The 17,201-nt window shown below is 41.5% G+C and overlaps 1 protein-coding gene across 1 annotated transcript in view; it reads right to left on the bottom strand.

Annotated features, from left to right (window-relative positions):
- Positions 1-3,697: 3,697 nt before the first annotated feature.
- PSTPIP2 (proline-serine-threonine phosphatase interacting protein 2) overlaps positions 3,698-17,201 on the bottom strand; it is an 81,033-nt gene continuing 67,529 nt past the window's right edge. Inside the window, exons 12-15 of the mRNA XM_058171211.1 lie at positions 11,263-11,341; positions 9,789-9,823; positions 6,986-7,048; positions 3,698-4,571 (exon numbers count right to left, since the gene is read on the bottom strand). Of these exons, the coding sequence (XP_058027194.1) occupies positions 6,996-7,048; positions 9,789-9,823; positions 11,263-11,341 (167 nt within the window). The 3' untranslated portion in view covers positions 3,698-4,571; positions 6,986-6,995. The remainder of the gene's footprint in view (positions 4,572-6,985; positions 7,049-9,788; positions 9,824-11,262; positions 11,342-17,201) is intronic.

The following is a 17,201-nucleotide window of genomic DNA, read 5'->3' as shown; positions in this document are numbered from 1 at the left end:
ACCTGGGAGTTTGACAACCAATCAGGATACTCTTCCTGTGCCCCAGAAAGTTCAAAGCTCAGAAAAAGCATAAAGCCAGGGAGCACACAGGATCTCAGCCCTTTTCTGTTCAGGAACTCAAGCCATGTGATCCTGACCACCATTAAACCATCTTTCCAAGCAGCCTCCATGTTTCCAGTGTCTTTGTCCCCACTTGGAACTGAACCCAGATGGATATTTCTTCCAACAAAGGTCAGAAGTTCGGCGGTTCGAATTCTCCTGCCTGAGCAGGGGGTTGGACTAGATGACCTCCAAGGTCCCTTCCAACTCTTGTTACTGTTATAGCTGGAGGGAACCAGTTTAGAGGGAACACACCATTGAACCCACTGCCTCACTCAGCAACTTTGATTTGAGAGTTGGATTCCTGCAAACCACCAAAGGATCTTCCTGGTGGCAATCCATGGAAGTTGTTTCAACTCCAGTCCTTCGTAGAAAATTGGGCAGCGTTAAGACTGCTTTCCCCACCAGCAATCCTGTCCCTCGTATGGATGATGACGGAAAAGAATGGACTTATTGCAGGATCCAATCTGAGTCGGTCACCTGGACCAGAGGTTGTCTCCTGAGCTTTCGGACTCATGCTGGAGCCCACCTTCAAGGAACTTCTCTCTAGCAGAGTGTGTGGCATTTTATAGTTCCTGTAGTTTGTGGCTTTTTAGAAATTGATTGGGGTGTGTTGATGGCTGGCTTTTAAGTCATTGGCTGTCCTTGCCTTGTGCTGCCTAAGCCCTCCCCTTCTAAGTACTTGATAGGCTGGTGGTAAATCAGCACTCCTGTTGACTGACGAGGGAGGGGCCTGTTTCCCAGGCTTCAATCATTTCCCTGGCTGTTTTTGTGCCTGCTCGTCTGACAATCTTAGTAGCAGCAAATTGAATGCGTGCCTTATGTGGCAGAGTGAGGCTACCAATGAGTTGGGATCTCCTCATCTGATTCGTCGCTTCTGTTCTTGCAATCTGGGGGGGGGTAGCTTCCTCCCTGCCTGTCCTACATAGTACAGGGGCAATCCATGCAGGAGATCTGGTAGATCAGTGGTGGGTTTTACTTACCTTTGCTACTGGTTCGCTCATGTGTACACCACTCCTGCGCATGCACAGAACGTATTTGATGATGTCCAGGAGAGTGGGTGGAGCCTCCCGCCGCCACCGCTACTACCGGTTCACCCGAACTGGGGTGAACCGGTAGCAACCCACCATTGGTCTCCAACCTTGGCAACTTTATAACTTGTGGACTTCAACTCCCAGAATTCCTCAGCCAGCGCATGCTGGCTGAAGAATTCTGGGAGTTGAAGTCCACAACAGAGGTGGGTTTCAACAGGTTCCGGCCAGTTCTGGAGAACCGGTAGTGGAAATTTTGAGTTGTTCGGAGAACCAGTAGTAAAAATTCTGACTGCCCCACCCCATCTATTCTCTGCCTCCCAAGTCCCAGCAGCTCAGGAGGAAATGGGGATTTCGCAGTATCCTTGCCCTGGAGTGGGGTGGGAATGGGGATTTTACAGTATCCTTCCCCTGCCATGCCCACCAAGCCACACCCACAGAACCGGTAGTAAAAACATTTGAAACCCACCACTGGTCCACAAGTCATAAAGTTGCCAAAGTTGGAGACCCCTGTGATAAATTACATTGGAACTATCTCCCACCTCCAAGCGATCTTTACAATGCATAATTTGTCCTCCTACAATAGCCTCTGGGTGGTGTGCGATGCCCAAGTGCAGATCCTGCACAAGCAAAAGGACAGCTAATGATTTAAAAGCCAGCCATCAACACACACCAATCAACATCTAAAAAAACCCACTTGCAATAGGCACTGTGAATACCACACAGAGCACAGCCCACTTTTTGGTGTGCGGTGTCCGAGTTTAGTTTTTTTTGTTTGTTTGTTTGTTTTGCAGATGTTTCATTACCACACTAGGTAATATCATCCATGGTACGGTAATGAATAGTGAGTTTGCTCTCAATTTCCATACAATGGTTGGTCTTGATGAAGAAACCACCAAAAATACTCCCATCACCAACACTGACAGGGCAAGCTACTTGTATACAAACTGAGAACAAACCCCACACCCTTGTGGCACTGATGATGTTACATCGTTTGGTAATGAGATGTCTGCGAGAAAACAATGATCCCACAGTTCAAACCTGAAAAAAACCTATACAACTGGAAAAAGTTTCCTAAATTAACAGAGCCCACCTATGCCCAACAAAGCAGTTGTCACATCAAGAATATGTTTTAATATGAATTGCTCATTTTTTTTTCTCCTAAAATAACACTTTAGAATTCATCTTCCAAAAATAAAATAGTACAATAGAAATGGGGTAGGATTAAAAGTATGGATGACCAAAGAAAAGGTAGAAAGAAATCCTGCTGTAACCTGCTTTGGCTTCCAAAACTTTCCATGACTGCGTAGTATAGCAGCCACACATTTTCTGTCCCTCGTAATCATGAGGACTAGAGACTTGTTTTTAACTGAAAGGAGAGTTTCACAGGATGCTGACTCCGCACCATCACAGTGCAGAAGTCCAGGAAAAAGAATTAATCCGAGTGTTACCTCAATTCCCACAGATTGATTCCCGAGTCATTTGCAGACAAATAAGTATTTTAATTATTATTGCTTATTGAATCTTTCTTATTGAATCAGGAAGAGTCCATTTGCTTTAGATTTCATTGGATTTTGGCCAAAACTAAAAAACAAAAAACAAAAAAAGAAGGTCATCGGAACTCCATAAGTTTTCCCACCACTCTCCAACAGTAAGATCTAAAAATTAAGGCTAATATCACGGAATTCTCTTGTTCCATTCTCACAACAACCTTGTGAGGTAGGTCAGGTTAAAAAAAAACGGCAGTGTTTCGCAAGACACCCAATTTTAAGGGAACACACCCATATGTGTAATCCTTTCCATGTCAAACCCCCTCCCCTTTTACTAATTAAAAAGGCAAGGGGTCCAAGGATGTGGTCAAAAAAAGGCAAGAATGTGGCTATAACGCAGGGGTCTCCAACCTTGGTCCCTTTAAGACTTGTGGACTTCAAAATATGAGAGAAAATTTTTATAAGATGTTTTATAGATGGCATTTAAACCCCCAAAAGTTGTCATGTATGTATCCTAATGTACAGGCTAAATGTTGGAGATGCAATTGTGAAGATGCCACTTATTACCACATATGGTGGACTTGCAAAAAAGTTAAAGCATTTTGGATTAAAGTAGGGTGGATTATGCAGAATATTTTGAAAAAGAAGATTAAGTTTACTCCGCAGTTCTTTCTACTAGGAATAATTATGGATTGTACAGCTATAGAGACTAAATTGATTTTGAACTTAATAACAGCCGCAAGACTTTTGATTGCTCAATATTGGAAGAAAGAAGAATTACCTACAATTGAAGAATGGACACTCAAAGTATCAAATCTGGCAGAAATGGCAAAAATTTCTGCTTACTTGAAAGACTATACACAAGAAAAATATATTTTAGAATGGAAAATGTGGATTGATTATATTCAAAATAAGTACCAGATAAAAAAATATCGAATAGCATATGAGTAAATTTAGGAAATATTTTGTATTAGATATATTTCTGAAGGAGAGGGGAATTGAGAGCGTGATTATGTGTGGAGTGACTAGAGATTATAATTTAGGAATTATTTTGGATTATGATTGTTAGTTTTGATTCCCTGCATTTTGTTCTGGGAAGTCGGGGTGGGGGGTAAGGGGGAGGGGAATTGGGGGGTTGAGGGTAGAGGATGGAGTGATGGTTAATGTACAGGGATTATTGAAGATGTATAAATATAATTAATGTAGGGTCGGGTCTGCCCAGTTACCATTTTAGAACGGTGGGGAGGGAGAAAAGAGGAGAGAGTAGGAGGTAGGAAAGAGGAGAAGAGGAAGGAAGAGGGAGAAGGAAGGTGTAGGGTGGAGGGAGGAGAGGATGTAGATAAGAGAAGGAGAGGAAGGTCTGGAAAGTAGAAGAAGGTAGAAGAGGGAAGAGTGTTAAAAAGGGTGGTGGTGACTGGGCAAGCCCGACTAATTGTATATAACTGTACATTGGATGAGCTGTTTGATATGATTGTAAAAATAAAACTTTTTTATGAAAAAAAAAAAAAGACTTGTGGACTTCAACTCCCAGCAAAGCTGGCTGAGGAACTCTGGGAGTTGAAGTCCACAAGTCTTAAAGGGACCAAGGTTGGAGACCCCTGCTATAAGGAGGCAGGTGATGCTACAGCCACCATCTTGACTTTTTCAGCCATATCCTGCAAACACTCCTGCAGGGTTTTGTTTTGTTTTTAATCCCTTCCTTCAAACGAATAAAACAACAGAAGATTGGTGTGATCTGCCAGAAAATGAGCATTCTCTCGGTGCTTTTCTGCTGCGGAACCATCCTCCATCTTTCCAAAGCGTTCTCCTCCCATCGCGTTTTTAAGAAACAATAATTCATGCACCCCAAAAAAGAGCATAACTCCATTTGGGGAAGTATGTGGAGACAGCTTTTAAAATGCTGCTATTTCATTTCCTCACAGAGGTTTCGTCAAATAAAAGACTCGAAGATCTAGAAGGAAGAAAACGATCAGAGAGTGAGAAAAAAATACAGGCTGGATCCATCTACAAGTAATCCTCGACTTATGACCACAACTGAGCCAGTGGTGGGTTTCAAAAATTTTTTTACTACCAGTTCTGTAGGTGTGGCTTGGTGGGCATGGCATGGCTTGGTGGGCAAGTGTTGTGCCTCGTCCTCCCTCCTCTCCTCAGCCGGGCCCCTCCCATCTCCACCCGGGCCTGTTATCAGACTCCGAGTCTGATAATGAAGATGAACGGCCTGTCATGCCTCCAGCCCCCGGCCGTGGCCCCATGCCTGGAGAGGATGTCAGGAGTGAACAGACAAGCCCGATAAACTTCACTCCTACAGCGTGTGAGCAGGAAGCCAGCCACGTGCTGGAATTACTGACAGCAGATCCACCTGAAGAGCATTCAAATTGGGAGAATCCTTGCTTCCGGAGATCTGAGAGGCGACGCCAGCAGAAGGAAGGGAGGGGCAGGCCTGGATAAATGCTGAGTCATGGAGCCACAGCCTATATAAAGGACCTGCTTTTGGCATTCCAACCTTGAGTCAAGCAAAGTCTCATCTAGTTTGCTGATATCGGATTCTTTCGCTGAAATCACAACTTGGACTCCTGCCTGCCCCGATAAACCTCGAAGGAATTTGGCAAGCTGAAGTGGCTTCGTTGCCACGTTTGATACGGACTTCCTTGACTCGGTCGTCGGAGGGGGAGGGGTACACAACAGCATGGTAGGGGAGGATAGTGTAAAATCTCCATTCCCTCCCCACTCCAGGGGAAGGTTACTGCAAAATCCCCATTTCTTCCTGATCAGCTGGGACTCAGAAGGCAGAGAATAGATGAAGGCGGGGCCAATGGTGGGATTCAGCCGGTTCTCACCACTTCGGGAGAACCGGTTGTTAACTTTCTGAGCAGTTTGGCAAACTGGTTGTTGGAAGAAATCATTAGGGCAGAGAACCGGTTGTTAAATTACTTGAATCCCATCACTGGGTGGGGCCTTTAAGAGGTGGTATTTACCAGTTCTCCAAACTCACTCAACATTTCCGCTACCGGTTCTCCAGAACCGGTCAGAACCTGCTGAAACCCACCTCTGAACTGAGCCCAAAATCTCTTGTCGCTAAGTGAGACATTTGTCAAATGGGTTTTGCTCCATTTTACGACCTTTCTTGCCCCAAATGTTAAGTGAATGACTGCCGTTGCTAAACTAGTAACGTGGTAGTTAATTGAATCGGGCTTCCACCATTCACGTTGCTTGTCAGGCGGTCGCAAAAAGGGGATCATGTGAACTTGGGACACTGCGACCGTCATAACTATGAGTCAGTTGCCAAGCATCTGAATTTTGATCATGTGACCGTAGGGATGCTGCAATGTTTTCACCTGTAAGGGTGAAAAACGGTCAAAAGTCATTTCTTTCAGCGCCCTTGTAACTTTGAATGCTCACTAAATGAACATAAGTTGAGGACTCCCTGTGTACTGGTACTAAACTAAGCCATGATTTGTTGTTTGCTGATTAAACCACAACTGGCCAGGCTTTACACTTTGTGGTAAGCCAAGATCCATGCTTCCAAATTACAAGAGTTGAATTCTTGCAATAAATTAAGCCCCGATCAAGCTAACCTTAGGGAGATTAATATAATGTGTTAGTTTATGGTTTAGCATCTTGCATTAATCTTACTCTTTGTAAGCTATGGTTTATGATTAAGGGCTTAGTGTACAATCAGCAAATCTTGTTTATTCGTACTTAAGAACAGCCAAAGTATAACTCTCAATTAAACCATAAATCAAGACATTTTTTTTAAATTTACATTTATATCCCGCCCTTCTCCGAAGACTCAGGGCGGCTTACACTATGTTAGCAATAGTCTTCATCCTATTTGTATATTTATATACAAAGTCAACTTATTGCCCCCAAACAATCTGGGTCCTCATTTTACCTACCTTATAAAAGATGGAAGGCTGAGTCAACCTTGGGCCTGGTGGGACTAGAACCTGCAGTAATTGCAAGCAGCTGTGTTAATAACAGACTGCATTAGCAATCTGAGCCACAGAGGATTTCAATCTTGGTAACTTTAAGATGTGTGGACATCAACTCCCAGAATTCTTCAGTCAGCCTTAAAAACCTTAGAGGTATTTAAGAAGAGATTGGACAACCATTTGTCTGAAATGGTATAGAGTTTCCTGTCTGAGCAGGGGGTTGGACTAGAAGACCTCTAAGGTCCCTCCCAACGCTGTTAGTCTGGTGCGGCTGGCTGGGAAATTCTGGGAATTGAAGTCCACACATCTTAAAGTTGAAAAACACTGCCTTAAGACGTTGTATAAATACAGAGATATTCTGTATTATTCTATTCCAGTAATATGCTTAATTAGATAAGCACTTTAAGTTCCTTTTTTAAATGACCAAACTTACCATCTCTGGGCTAGTGGGGATGAATTAAGCTATATCCATCCACGGAAGCATAGTTAGCGTCCCCTATAAAAACAAAGATGACAATTAATCCACAAGGTAAAATGTCTGAAACCCAAATTTAAAATGGCAAAACTGTGCTTGATTAACTACTACGGTGGGTAGGAACGACCGTTTAGGACAGGAGTCTCCAAAGAAAAGTTCTCCACTCCTCTGAATACAACAAAATACCTTATGCCACCAGACTTGAAATCCTTGATTTAGAAAATTTAGAACTCTGCCGCCTTCAACATGACCTGAGTTTAACTCATAGAATCATCTATTACAAAGTCCTTCCTGTCAAAGACTACTTCAGCTTCAATCGCAACAATACACGAGCACACAATAGATTTAAGCTTAATGTGAACCGCTCCAATCTTGATTGCAGAAAATATGACTTCAGTAAAGAGTTGTTAATACTTGGAATATGCTACCTGACTCTGTGGTCTCTTCTCAAAAGCCCCAAAGCTTCAACCAAAAACTGTCTACTATTGACCTCACCCCATTCCTAAGAGGTCTGTAAGGGGCGTGCATAAGAGCACAAACGTGCCTACCGTTCCTGTCCTATTGTTTCCTTTCATTATATCCAATTAATATAGTTATTACATACTCATGCTTATATATATGCTTATATATTGTATAGTTATTTCATGCTTATGCTTATATATACTGTGTGACAAAATAAATAAAAAATAAAAAAAAATAAAAAAAAATAAACCTTGACAACTTTAAGACTTGTGGACTTCAGATCCCAGAATCCCTCAGCCAGCAAAGCTGGCTGAGGAATTCTGGGAGTTGAAGTCCACAAGTCTTAAAGTTGCCAAGGTTGGAGACCCCTGGTTTAGGAAATAGGCAGGTGTAAAGTCTAATTAAGATTAGGAGATTCACAAAATGTTTATTACAAGCAGCTGGAGACAACTCAAATGAAGGTCAGGAACTAAACATTTGAGGATCCAAAATTAACCCTTCCCTCTTTTTAAGGTGCTCTTTGTCCACAATGCAGGTATTCCTCAACCTTTCAACAGCTTGAAATCATCATGGTCACTAAGCAGATCATCACATGAACAATTACTAATTTTATGACAAACCAGCAATAAACCACAATCAAGTGACCGAGATGCTACAAATGGCCGTAAGTGTGGTTTGATTGCTGTGGTCACATGACCACAGAGAGAGGCATCCGTTGGCCCTTCGACTCAGGCTCATAAAAAGTATTTTTTTGGGGGGGACGGGGTCCGTTGTAACTTGGAACAGTCACTAAGTGACCGTCATAAGTCGAGGACTACCTGCATGGGAAATTTTCATGCACCTGTTTTCCACAATGTTGGGGGGGAAAGCAGAAGAGGATGGGGAAATTAAATCTTTGCCTTCCCCCATCACAAGCTCTCTCTCCTCAACAGAGCCAGTTCTACAGAGGAATTATTGAGTCTATCATCTGCACCAGTGGTGAGTTTCAAAATTTTTCACTACCGGTTCTGTGGGTGTGGCTTGGTGGGCGTGACAGGGGAAGGATACTATAAAATCTCCATTCCCTCCCCGATCCAGGGGAAGATTACTGCAAAATCCACATTTCCTCCCCATCAGCTGGGACTTGGGAGGCAGAGAATAGATGGGGGTGGGGCTAGTCAGAAATTTTACTACCAGTTCTCCGAACTACTCAAAATTTCCGCTACGGTTCTCTAGAACCGGTCAGAACCTACTGAAACCCACCTCTGATCTGCACCTCTATAACTATCTGGTTTGGTTCTGCAACCCAACAAGACAGACACAGACTTCAGAGGATCATTAGAACTGCAGAAAAAACAATGGCTACCAACCTGCCTTCCATTGAGGACCTGCATACTGCACGAGTCAAAAAGAGGGCTGTGAAAATATCTACAGACTCCTCACATCCTGGACATAAACTGTTTCAACTCCTACCCTCAAAATGACTCTATAGAGCACTGCACACCAGAACAACTGAACACAAGAATAGGTTTTTCCCGAAGGCTATCACTCTGCTAAACAAATAATTCCCACAAAATTGTCAAATTAACTACTAATGACTGTATTACTATTCTTCTTCTCATCCTCACTAGTACCTATCTCTTCCCACTTATGGCTACATCCATGTTGCTTGTATCTTTACAATTTATATTGTTTTATTTGTTTCCTAGTACAATTTTATTGCTTATTAGTAACTTATGCCTATCACTAAGTGTTGTATCTTATGATTCTTGATGAATGTATTTTATTTTTTCTTTCTGTATACTGAGAGCGTATGCACCAAGACAAATTCCTTGTGTGTCTAATCACACTTGGCCAATAAAAAATCTATTCTATTCTATTCTATTCTATTCTATTCTATTCTCATTCTATTCTCATTCTATTACTCTATTCTATTCCATTCTATTCTACTCTACTCTACTCTCATTCTATTACTCTATTCTGTTCTGTTCTGTTCTGTTCTATTCTATTCAACTCTACTCTACTCTCATTCTATTACTCTATTCTATTCTACTCTATTCTCAATGTATTCTAGTCTAGTCTAGTCTAGTCTAGTCTAGTCTAGTCTAATCTATTCTATTCTATTCTATTCTATTCTATTCTATTCTATTCTATTCTATTCTATTCTATCCTATTCTCATTCTATTACTCTATTCTATTCTATTCTATTCTATTCCATTCCATTTTTAATAAGGTTGGGATTCTGCTTCAGAATCTCCATCCATGGTTCCCCCAATTTTCAAAAAGATGGAAGATCCGAGGAGGTGCAACTTTTACTCACCTGGTTCACTGGAAGGGATGGGCATCTGGGGTCTCCTGCAGGGGAGAAGAGATGCGGGTAAATCGGTCCAACCCAACTTCAGGCAACTTGGTTTGAGCCAAGTCAACACCACTAACTCTCAAGCAAGCCTCAATAGAGGACACGACACTCATCCTAAATACAGGCAGTCCTCGAATGACGGCCACAGTTGGGCCCAAAATTTATGTTGCAGAGCGAGACAGCTGTTAAGCGAGCTTTGCTCCATTTTACGACCTTTCTTGATTCTGTCGCTAAGTGAATCCCTGCAGCCATTAAGTTAGTAACATGGTTGTTAAGTGAATCCGGCTTCCCCATTGTGACATTTCCTTATCAGAGCTTCACAAAAGGGAGTTACGTGACCTTAGGGCCTGCAACCGTCATAAATATGAACCAATTGCAAAAAACTTCCGAATTTTGTTCACGTGACTATGGGGATGCTACAAAGGTCGTAAGTGTAAAAAAACCACTAAATGAATGGTCGTAAGTTGCAGACGACCTATATATGACAGGATGCATTTTGGCTCCTATTCCTTTTGTTTGTTTGTTTGTTTACAGGACTGTAAGGACTTCTTCAAAGGAAGAAGTTTGTAGACATAAATCTTGTAACTTTGAATGGTCACCAAATCAACTGTTCCTTACTTCCCCTTCCCTTCCCCCACTCCTCTCTTCTTCCTCCCTTTCTAACCCTCTCTCCTACTCCTCTTCCCCCTCCCTTTTCTTCCTCTCCTTTTGTTGTGGTCTGCCAGCAGCCTGCGGAGCTGGCAACGGAGTCAGACAACGATGGGGCTGAGGAAGAACATGGGCCAGTCCTGGAGGCTGGGGAAGGCCCGGATGAGGGCTCTGGGTCATCTGGAAGTGATATGTGGACTCCGGAGCCTCCAGAGACTGATAGTAGTGAGGCAGAGGAACAGGAGGAGCCTGTTCCTAATGCACACATGAGAAGAGCTGCCAGAAGGCAAGAGCAGCTCAAGCAAAGAGGACGACTCGGGAGTAGGGCCAAGAGATGATTGGCCCCTCCCAGAAGGCTTAAAAGACCAGCAATGGCGTTTGGGTTTTGCCGGAAAACAACATTGATAGCTTTGTCTTCTTGCATTTGTTTCATATCTTCTGAACTTTTGCCAAGAAAGGCCTTTGGCGGTTTGCCTAATTGGACCAAGGTTTAGGTGATAGGTGATAGGACTGAGGAATTTGTGTTGAGAGGAATTTGCTTTAATTTAGTTGAGCTAAACTGAGAAAGAAGTAATTCTCAACTGTTCGAATAAAGTTTGTTTGTTTTTTCACAGATTGAGTTTCCTACACCTACTTGGGCCTGGGTTACAACAAGTGCATTTTTTATTCAATAATAATATCATTATTCTTGGCAGAAAACTTTGATGTTCACATAAAGCAACTAAGTAAATAACTGAAAAGAACATCATTAGCATTATAAAAATGACATGTAATTTTTCATTCTTACGTGCCAGGCACTGGAACTTGGCATCTTCTGGGCACCGTGTTCTTCTGTGTGTTATAATAATTTTCATAGACTACAGGAACTGCAAAAGGCAGAAAGCAAAAAAGAAATTTGAAAAAAAAAACCAACTTGTTTTTCAACTAACATTGGCCCACATTGGATGGGATGTATTACTGATTATTATTCTTAGAATTTTGAGCCAGTGGAGAGAAGTATTCTATTTATTTTTATTTTTATTTATTTATTTATTTATTTGTAATAACACCATACATAAGCATAAGCATGAAGTAACAGTAGGACAGGAATGGTAGGCACGTTTGTGCTCTTATGCACGCCCCTTATAGACCTCTTAGAAAAGGGATGAGGTCTAATAGTAGACAGTTTTTGATTGAAGCTTTGGGGATTTTGAGAAGAGACCACAGACTCAGGTAGTGTATTCCAAGCATTAACAACTCTGTTGCTGAAGTCATATTTTCTGCAATCAAGATTGGTTTATCTGTGGTTTAACATAACATAACATAATAACAGAGTTGGAAGGGATCTTGGAGGTCTTCTAGTCCAACCCCCTACCCAGGCAGGAAACCCTGCACCATTTCAGACAAATGGCTATCCAACATTTTCTTAAAAATTTCCAGTGTTGGAGCATTCACAACTTCTGCAGGCAAGTTGTTCCACTTACTAATTGTTCTAACTGTCAGGAAATTTCTCCTTAGTTCTAAGTTGCTTCTTTCCTTGATCAGTTTCCACCCATTGCTTCTTGTTCTACCCTCAGGTGCTTTGGAGAATAGTTTGACTCCCTCTTCTTTATGGCAGCCCCTGAGATCTTGGAACGGTTAATATTGGTTTATTAGTAGTATTCTGAATTATATACTTTTTCTACCAAACATGGTCCTGGATACATGTTTGTTTGTTTATAACCTGCTTCAGGGGTGAAATGCTCCCACTTCGGACCAAATCGCCCGATCCGCTAGCGATCATGGTGGGTGGTTTGGAGAACCGGTAGCAATCACGGTGCGAGGCTCCACCCATCTGCCTGGCTGTCATTACTTCCTGGTTTTAACCAGGAAGTAACGTGTTTTGTATCCTCTGTGCATGCGCAGAAAGGTTTTTTTCTGCATGGAACACGCGGCGTGTGCACTTCCGAACCGGTAAGGCAGGTAAGTAGATTTCACCCCTCCTGACCTGCTTTTATTATTTGTATGAATAACTCAAGGCAGGAAACATACCAAATGCAGCACAGCTTCCTCTTCTAATTTTCTCCACAATAACCCTCTGAGTTGGTCGGGCTGAGAATGAGGGATTGGCCCAATCAAGGTCATCTAGCTGAGTTTCATGCTTAAAGCGGAACTAGAACCGAACGTTTCCTGGTGATTGGCCCAAAGTCACCCAGCTGGCTTTCATGCCTAAGGCAGGACTAGAACTCACAGTCTCCTGATGATTGGCCCAAAGTCACCCAGCAGGCTTTCATGCCTAAGGCAAGACTAGAACTCACAGTCTCCTGGTGATTGGCCCCAAATCACCCAGCAGGCTTTCATGCCTAAAGCAGGACTAGAACTCATTGTCTCCTGATGATTGGCCAAAAGTCACTCAGCTGGCTTTCATGCCTAAGGCAGGACTAGAACTCACAGTCTCCTGATGATTGGCCCAAAGTCACTCAGATGGCTTCCGTGCCTAAGGTAGGACCAGAACTCATTCTCTTTGTGATTGGCCAAAAGTCACCCAGGTGGTTTTCATGCCTAAGGCAGGACTAGAACTCACCATCTGCTGGTGATTGGCTCAAACTCACCCAGCCGGCTTTTATGTCTAATACGAGAGTAGAATTCGCGGTCTCCTGGTGAGTGGCCCAAAGTCACCCAGGTAGCTTCCATACCTAACTCAGAACTAGAATTCACACTCTCCTGGTTTCTAGCCCAGTGTCTTAATCCTTAACCAAACGGGAGTTTTGGGAGTATTGGTAGAGCTTGTGAAGTGGCTGTATTCAGGGGTGAAATGCTCCCGGTTCGGACCGGATCGGCTGATCCGGTAGCAATGGCAGCGGGTGGTTCCGAGAACCAGTAGCAAAAATCCCTCCCCCCTCACCCGCCCATGCCCACGCAATGCCTGGTCGCCCGCTTAAAAAATGCTTTTAAAAGGTTTTTTAAAAAGGCTCTGATGATCACAGCTGAGCTGCACGATCATCGGAGCCTTTTTTTTAACTTTTAAAAGCAATTTTTTACAACCTATTCGGCCGAACAGGTTGTAAAAAAAATGCTTTTAAAAGTAAAAAAAAAGATCACACGCCACAGCTGATCACACACACACACACACCCGCGCACGCTGTTCTACTTACCCCATGCCTCCTTTGGGTGTGCAATGCATGCGCAAGTGAGCACCTAGCATTTGGTGTGTGGTGCGCACTGCACATGCATGTGTGCTGCCAGCGAACCGGTAGTAAACCGTTTCAGATTTCACCACTGGCTATATTGATTTTTTTTTTTAATTTGCATTTATATCCCTCCCTTCTCCGAAGACTCGGCAGCTTACACTATGTCAAGCAATAGTCTTCATCCATTTGTATATTATATACAAAGTCAACTTATTGCCCCCAACAATCTGGGTCCTCATTTTACCTACCTTATAAAGGATGGAAGGCTGAGTCAACCTTGGGCCTGGTGGGGCTTGAACCTGCAGTAATTGCAGGCAGCTGCTGTTAATAACAGACTGTCTTACCAGTCTGAGCCACAGAGGCCCTGTTATATGGATGGATATGATTGTCCCGATGGTGAATCTTGCTATATAATTTGCTATACAGCCAGAAAAAATTAAAGTAGAGTGGAGTAAGAGGAAGTGGCGAGACACAAACTTTTAGAGTTGGTGTCAGCCCTAGAAGTTCAAACTAGATCAAGGAAGAGGCACAGAAGGATACTGGGATTGCAGTCGGGTATAATAACTTGAAAGTCCATCCAAATTTCTCCCTATCTCCAATGATACTAAATCATATCAAGATGAGATTAGTTTGAGTTTCTTTCTCACACTCCTTTCCAGCTCTGGATTTAGAGGTGAGTTTCAGCAGGTTCTGACCAGTTCTGGAGAACCGGTTGCAGAAATTTTGAGTAGTTTGGAGATCCGGTAATAAAAATTCTGACTGGCCCTGCCCTCCATCTATTCTCTGCCTCCCGAGTCCCAGCTGATCGGGAGGAAATGGGGATTTTGCAGTCACCTTCCCCTGGAGTGGGATGGGAATGGAGATTATATAGTATCCTTCCCCTGCCACGCCCACCAAGCCACGCCCACAGAACCGGTAGTAAAAAAAACTGAAACCCACCACAGTCTGGATTGTCGTCTTCTTCCTTGAATCTCTTATACCTTCACACCCCCTCAAATCTCCCAAATTCCTTTATGGAACCGTGTTTGAAGGACCAGGACTGAGCACCATTTGAAACGGAGACCTTGGGCATCCGTCACTTTACCTGGAGGGAGGTTGCCGGTTTTGCGAATATGTACAAAGCACTCGATGTCGTTCCCGATGCTGCACTGCTCGAGGGCTCTGCGGATCTCTTCGTAGTTCTGTCGCAGGGAAGAGAACATCGTGTTTAGCGGCGGGAAAATGATAGGCCTCCGAATCGCTCTTATGTTCCCGAATCAAAATGCCATTGGAAGAGGAGAAGCTGGGGAGAAGGGGGGGGGGGAGAAACTACAGGCCACTTCTTGTCCTTACACACAAGCAATCGCTTTTGGAAGAAAAATCTTTGCGCTTTTTTCCCCCCCCTACAGATGAATGATTCCTTCATAGCAAAAATCCAACTTGGATCATCTATGGAATAGAAATAGAAATAATAGAAATAGAAATAATAGAAATAGAAATAGAAATAATAGAAATAGAAATAATAGAAATAGAAATAATAGAAATAGAAATAGAAATAATAGAAATAGAAATAATAGAAATAGAAATAATAGAAATAGAAACTGAAATTGAAATTGAAACTGAAATTGAAATTGAAATAAATAGAAATAGGACTACGACTACGGACTGGACTGGACTCGACTGGACTGAACTAGACTAACAACAACAAAAACAACAGAGTTGGAAGGGACTTTAGAGGCCTTCTAGCCCAACCCCACTATCCAGGCAGGAAACCTTACACCATTTCTTAAAAATTTCCAGTGTTGGAGCATTCACAACTTCTGGAGGCAAGTTGTTCCACTGATTAATTGTTATAACTGTCAGGAAATTTCTCTCCTTGATTAGTTTCTCTCCTAGAATAGAATAGAATAGAATAGAATAGAATAGAATAGAATAGAATAGAATAGAATAGAATAAAGAAACAGAATGGAATGGAATGGAATGGAATGGAATAGAATAGAATAGAATAGAATAGAATAGAATAGAATAGAATAGAATAGAATAGAATAGAATAGAATAGAATAGAATAAAGAAACAGAATGGAATGGAATGGAATGGAATGGAATAGAATAGAATAGAATAGAATAGAATAGAATAGAATAGAATAGAATAGAATAGAATAGAATAGAATAAAGAAACGGAATGGAATGGAATGGAATGGAATGGAATGGAATGGAATAGAATAGAATAGAATAGAATAGAATAGAATAGAATAGAATAGAATAGAATAGAATAGAATAGAATAAAGAAACGGAATGGAATAGAATAGAATAGAATAGAATAGAATAGAATAGAATAGAATAGAATAGAATAGAATAAAGAAACGGAATGGAATGGAATGGAATAGAATAGAATAGAATAGAATAGAATAGAATAGAATAGAATAAAGAAACAGAATGGAATGGAATGGAATGGAATAGAATAGAATAGAATAGAATAGAATAGAATAGAATAGAATAGAATAGAATAGAATAGAATAAAGAAACGGAATGGAATGGAATGGAATAGAATGGAATAGAATAGAATAGAATAAAGAAACGGAATGGAATGGAATGGAATAGAATAGAATAGAATAGAATAGAATAGAATAGAATAGAATAGAATAGAATAGAATAGAATAGAATAGAATAGAATAAAGAAACGGAATGGAATGGAATGGAATAGAATAGAATAGAATAGAATAGAATAGAATAGAATAGAATAGAATAGAATAAAATAAAGAAACAGAATGGAATGGAATGGAATAGAATAGAATAGAATAGAATAGAATAGAATAGAATAGAATAGAATAGAATAGAATAGAATAGAATAGAATGGAATGGAATAGAATAGAATAGAATAAAGAAACGGAATGGAATGGAATGGAATGGAATAGAATAGAATAGAATAGAATAGAATAGAATAGAATAGAATAGAATAGAATAGAATAGAATAGAATAGAATAGAATAGAATAGAATAGAATAAAGAAACAGAATGGAATGGAATGGAATGGAATGGAATAGAATAGAATAGAATAGAATAGAATAGAATAGAATAGAATAGAATAGAATAAAGAAACAGAATGGAATGGAATGGAATGGAATGGAATGGAATAGAATAGAATAGAATAGAATAGAATAGAATAGAATAGAATAGAATAGAATAGAATAAAGAAACAGAATGGAATGGAATAGAATAGAATAGAATAGAATATTGCCCCAACAATCTGGGTCCTCATTTTACCTACCTTATAAAGGATGGAAGGCTGAGTCAACCTTGGGCCTGGTGGGACTCGAGCCTGCAGTAATTGCAACCAGCTGTGTTTTAATAACAGGCTATCTTACAGCCTTAGCCACCCATGGCCCAAACTAGATCAAGGAAGAGGCACAGAAGGATACTGGGATTGCAGTCGGGTATAATAACTTGAAAGTCCATCCAAATTTCTCCCTATCTCCAATGATACTAAATCATATCAAGATGAGATTAGTTTGAGTTTCTTTCTCACACTCCTTTCCAGCTCTGGATTTAGAGGTGAGTTTCAGCAGGTTCTGACCAGTTCTGGAGAACCGGTTGCAGAAA

Source organism: Ahaetulla prasina, chromosome 2 (genome assembly GCF_028640845.1).
Source record: "Ahaetulla prasina isolate Xishuangbanna chromosome 2, ASM2864084v1, whole genome shotgun sequence".
Taxonomy (NCBI): domain Eukaryota; kingdom Metazoa; phylum Chordata; class Lepidosauria; order Squamata; family Colubridae; genus Ahaetulla; species Ahaetulla prasina.
The sequence above is the reverse complement of the archived record's forward strand: the minus strand, read 5'-3'. Positions and strand labels throughout refer to the sequence as shown.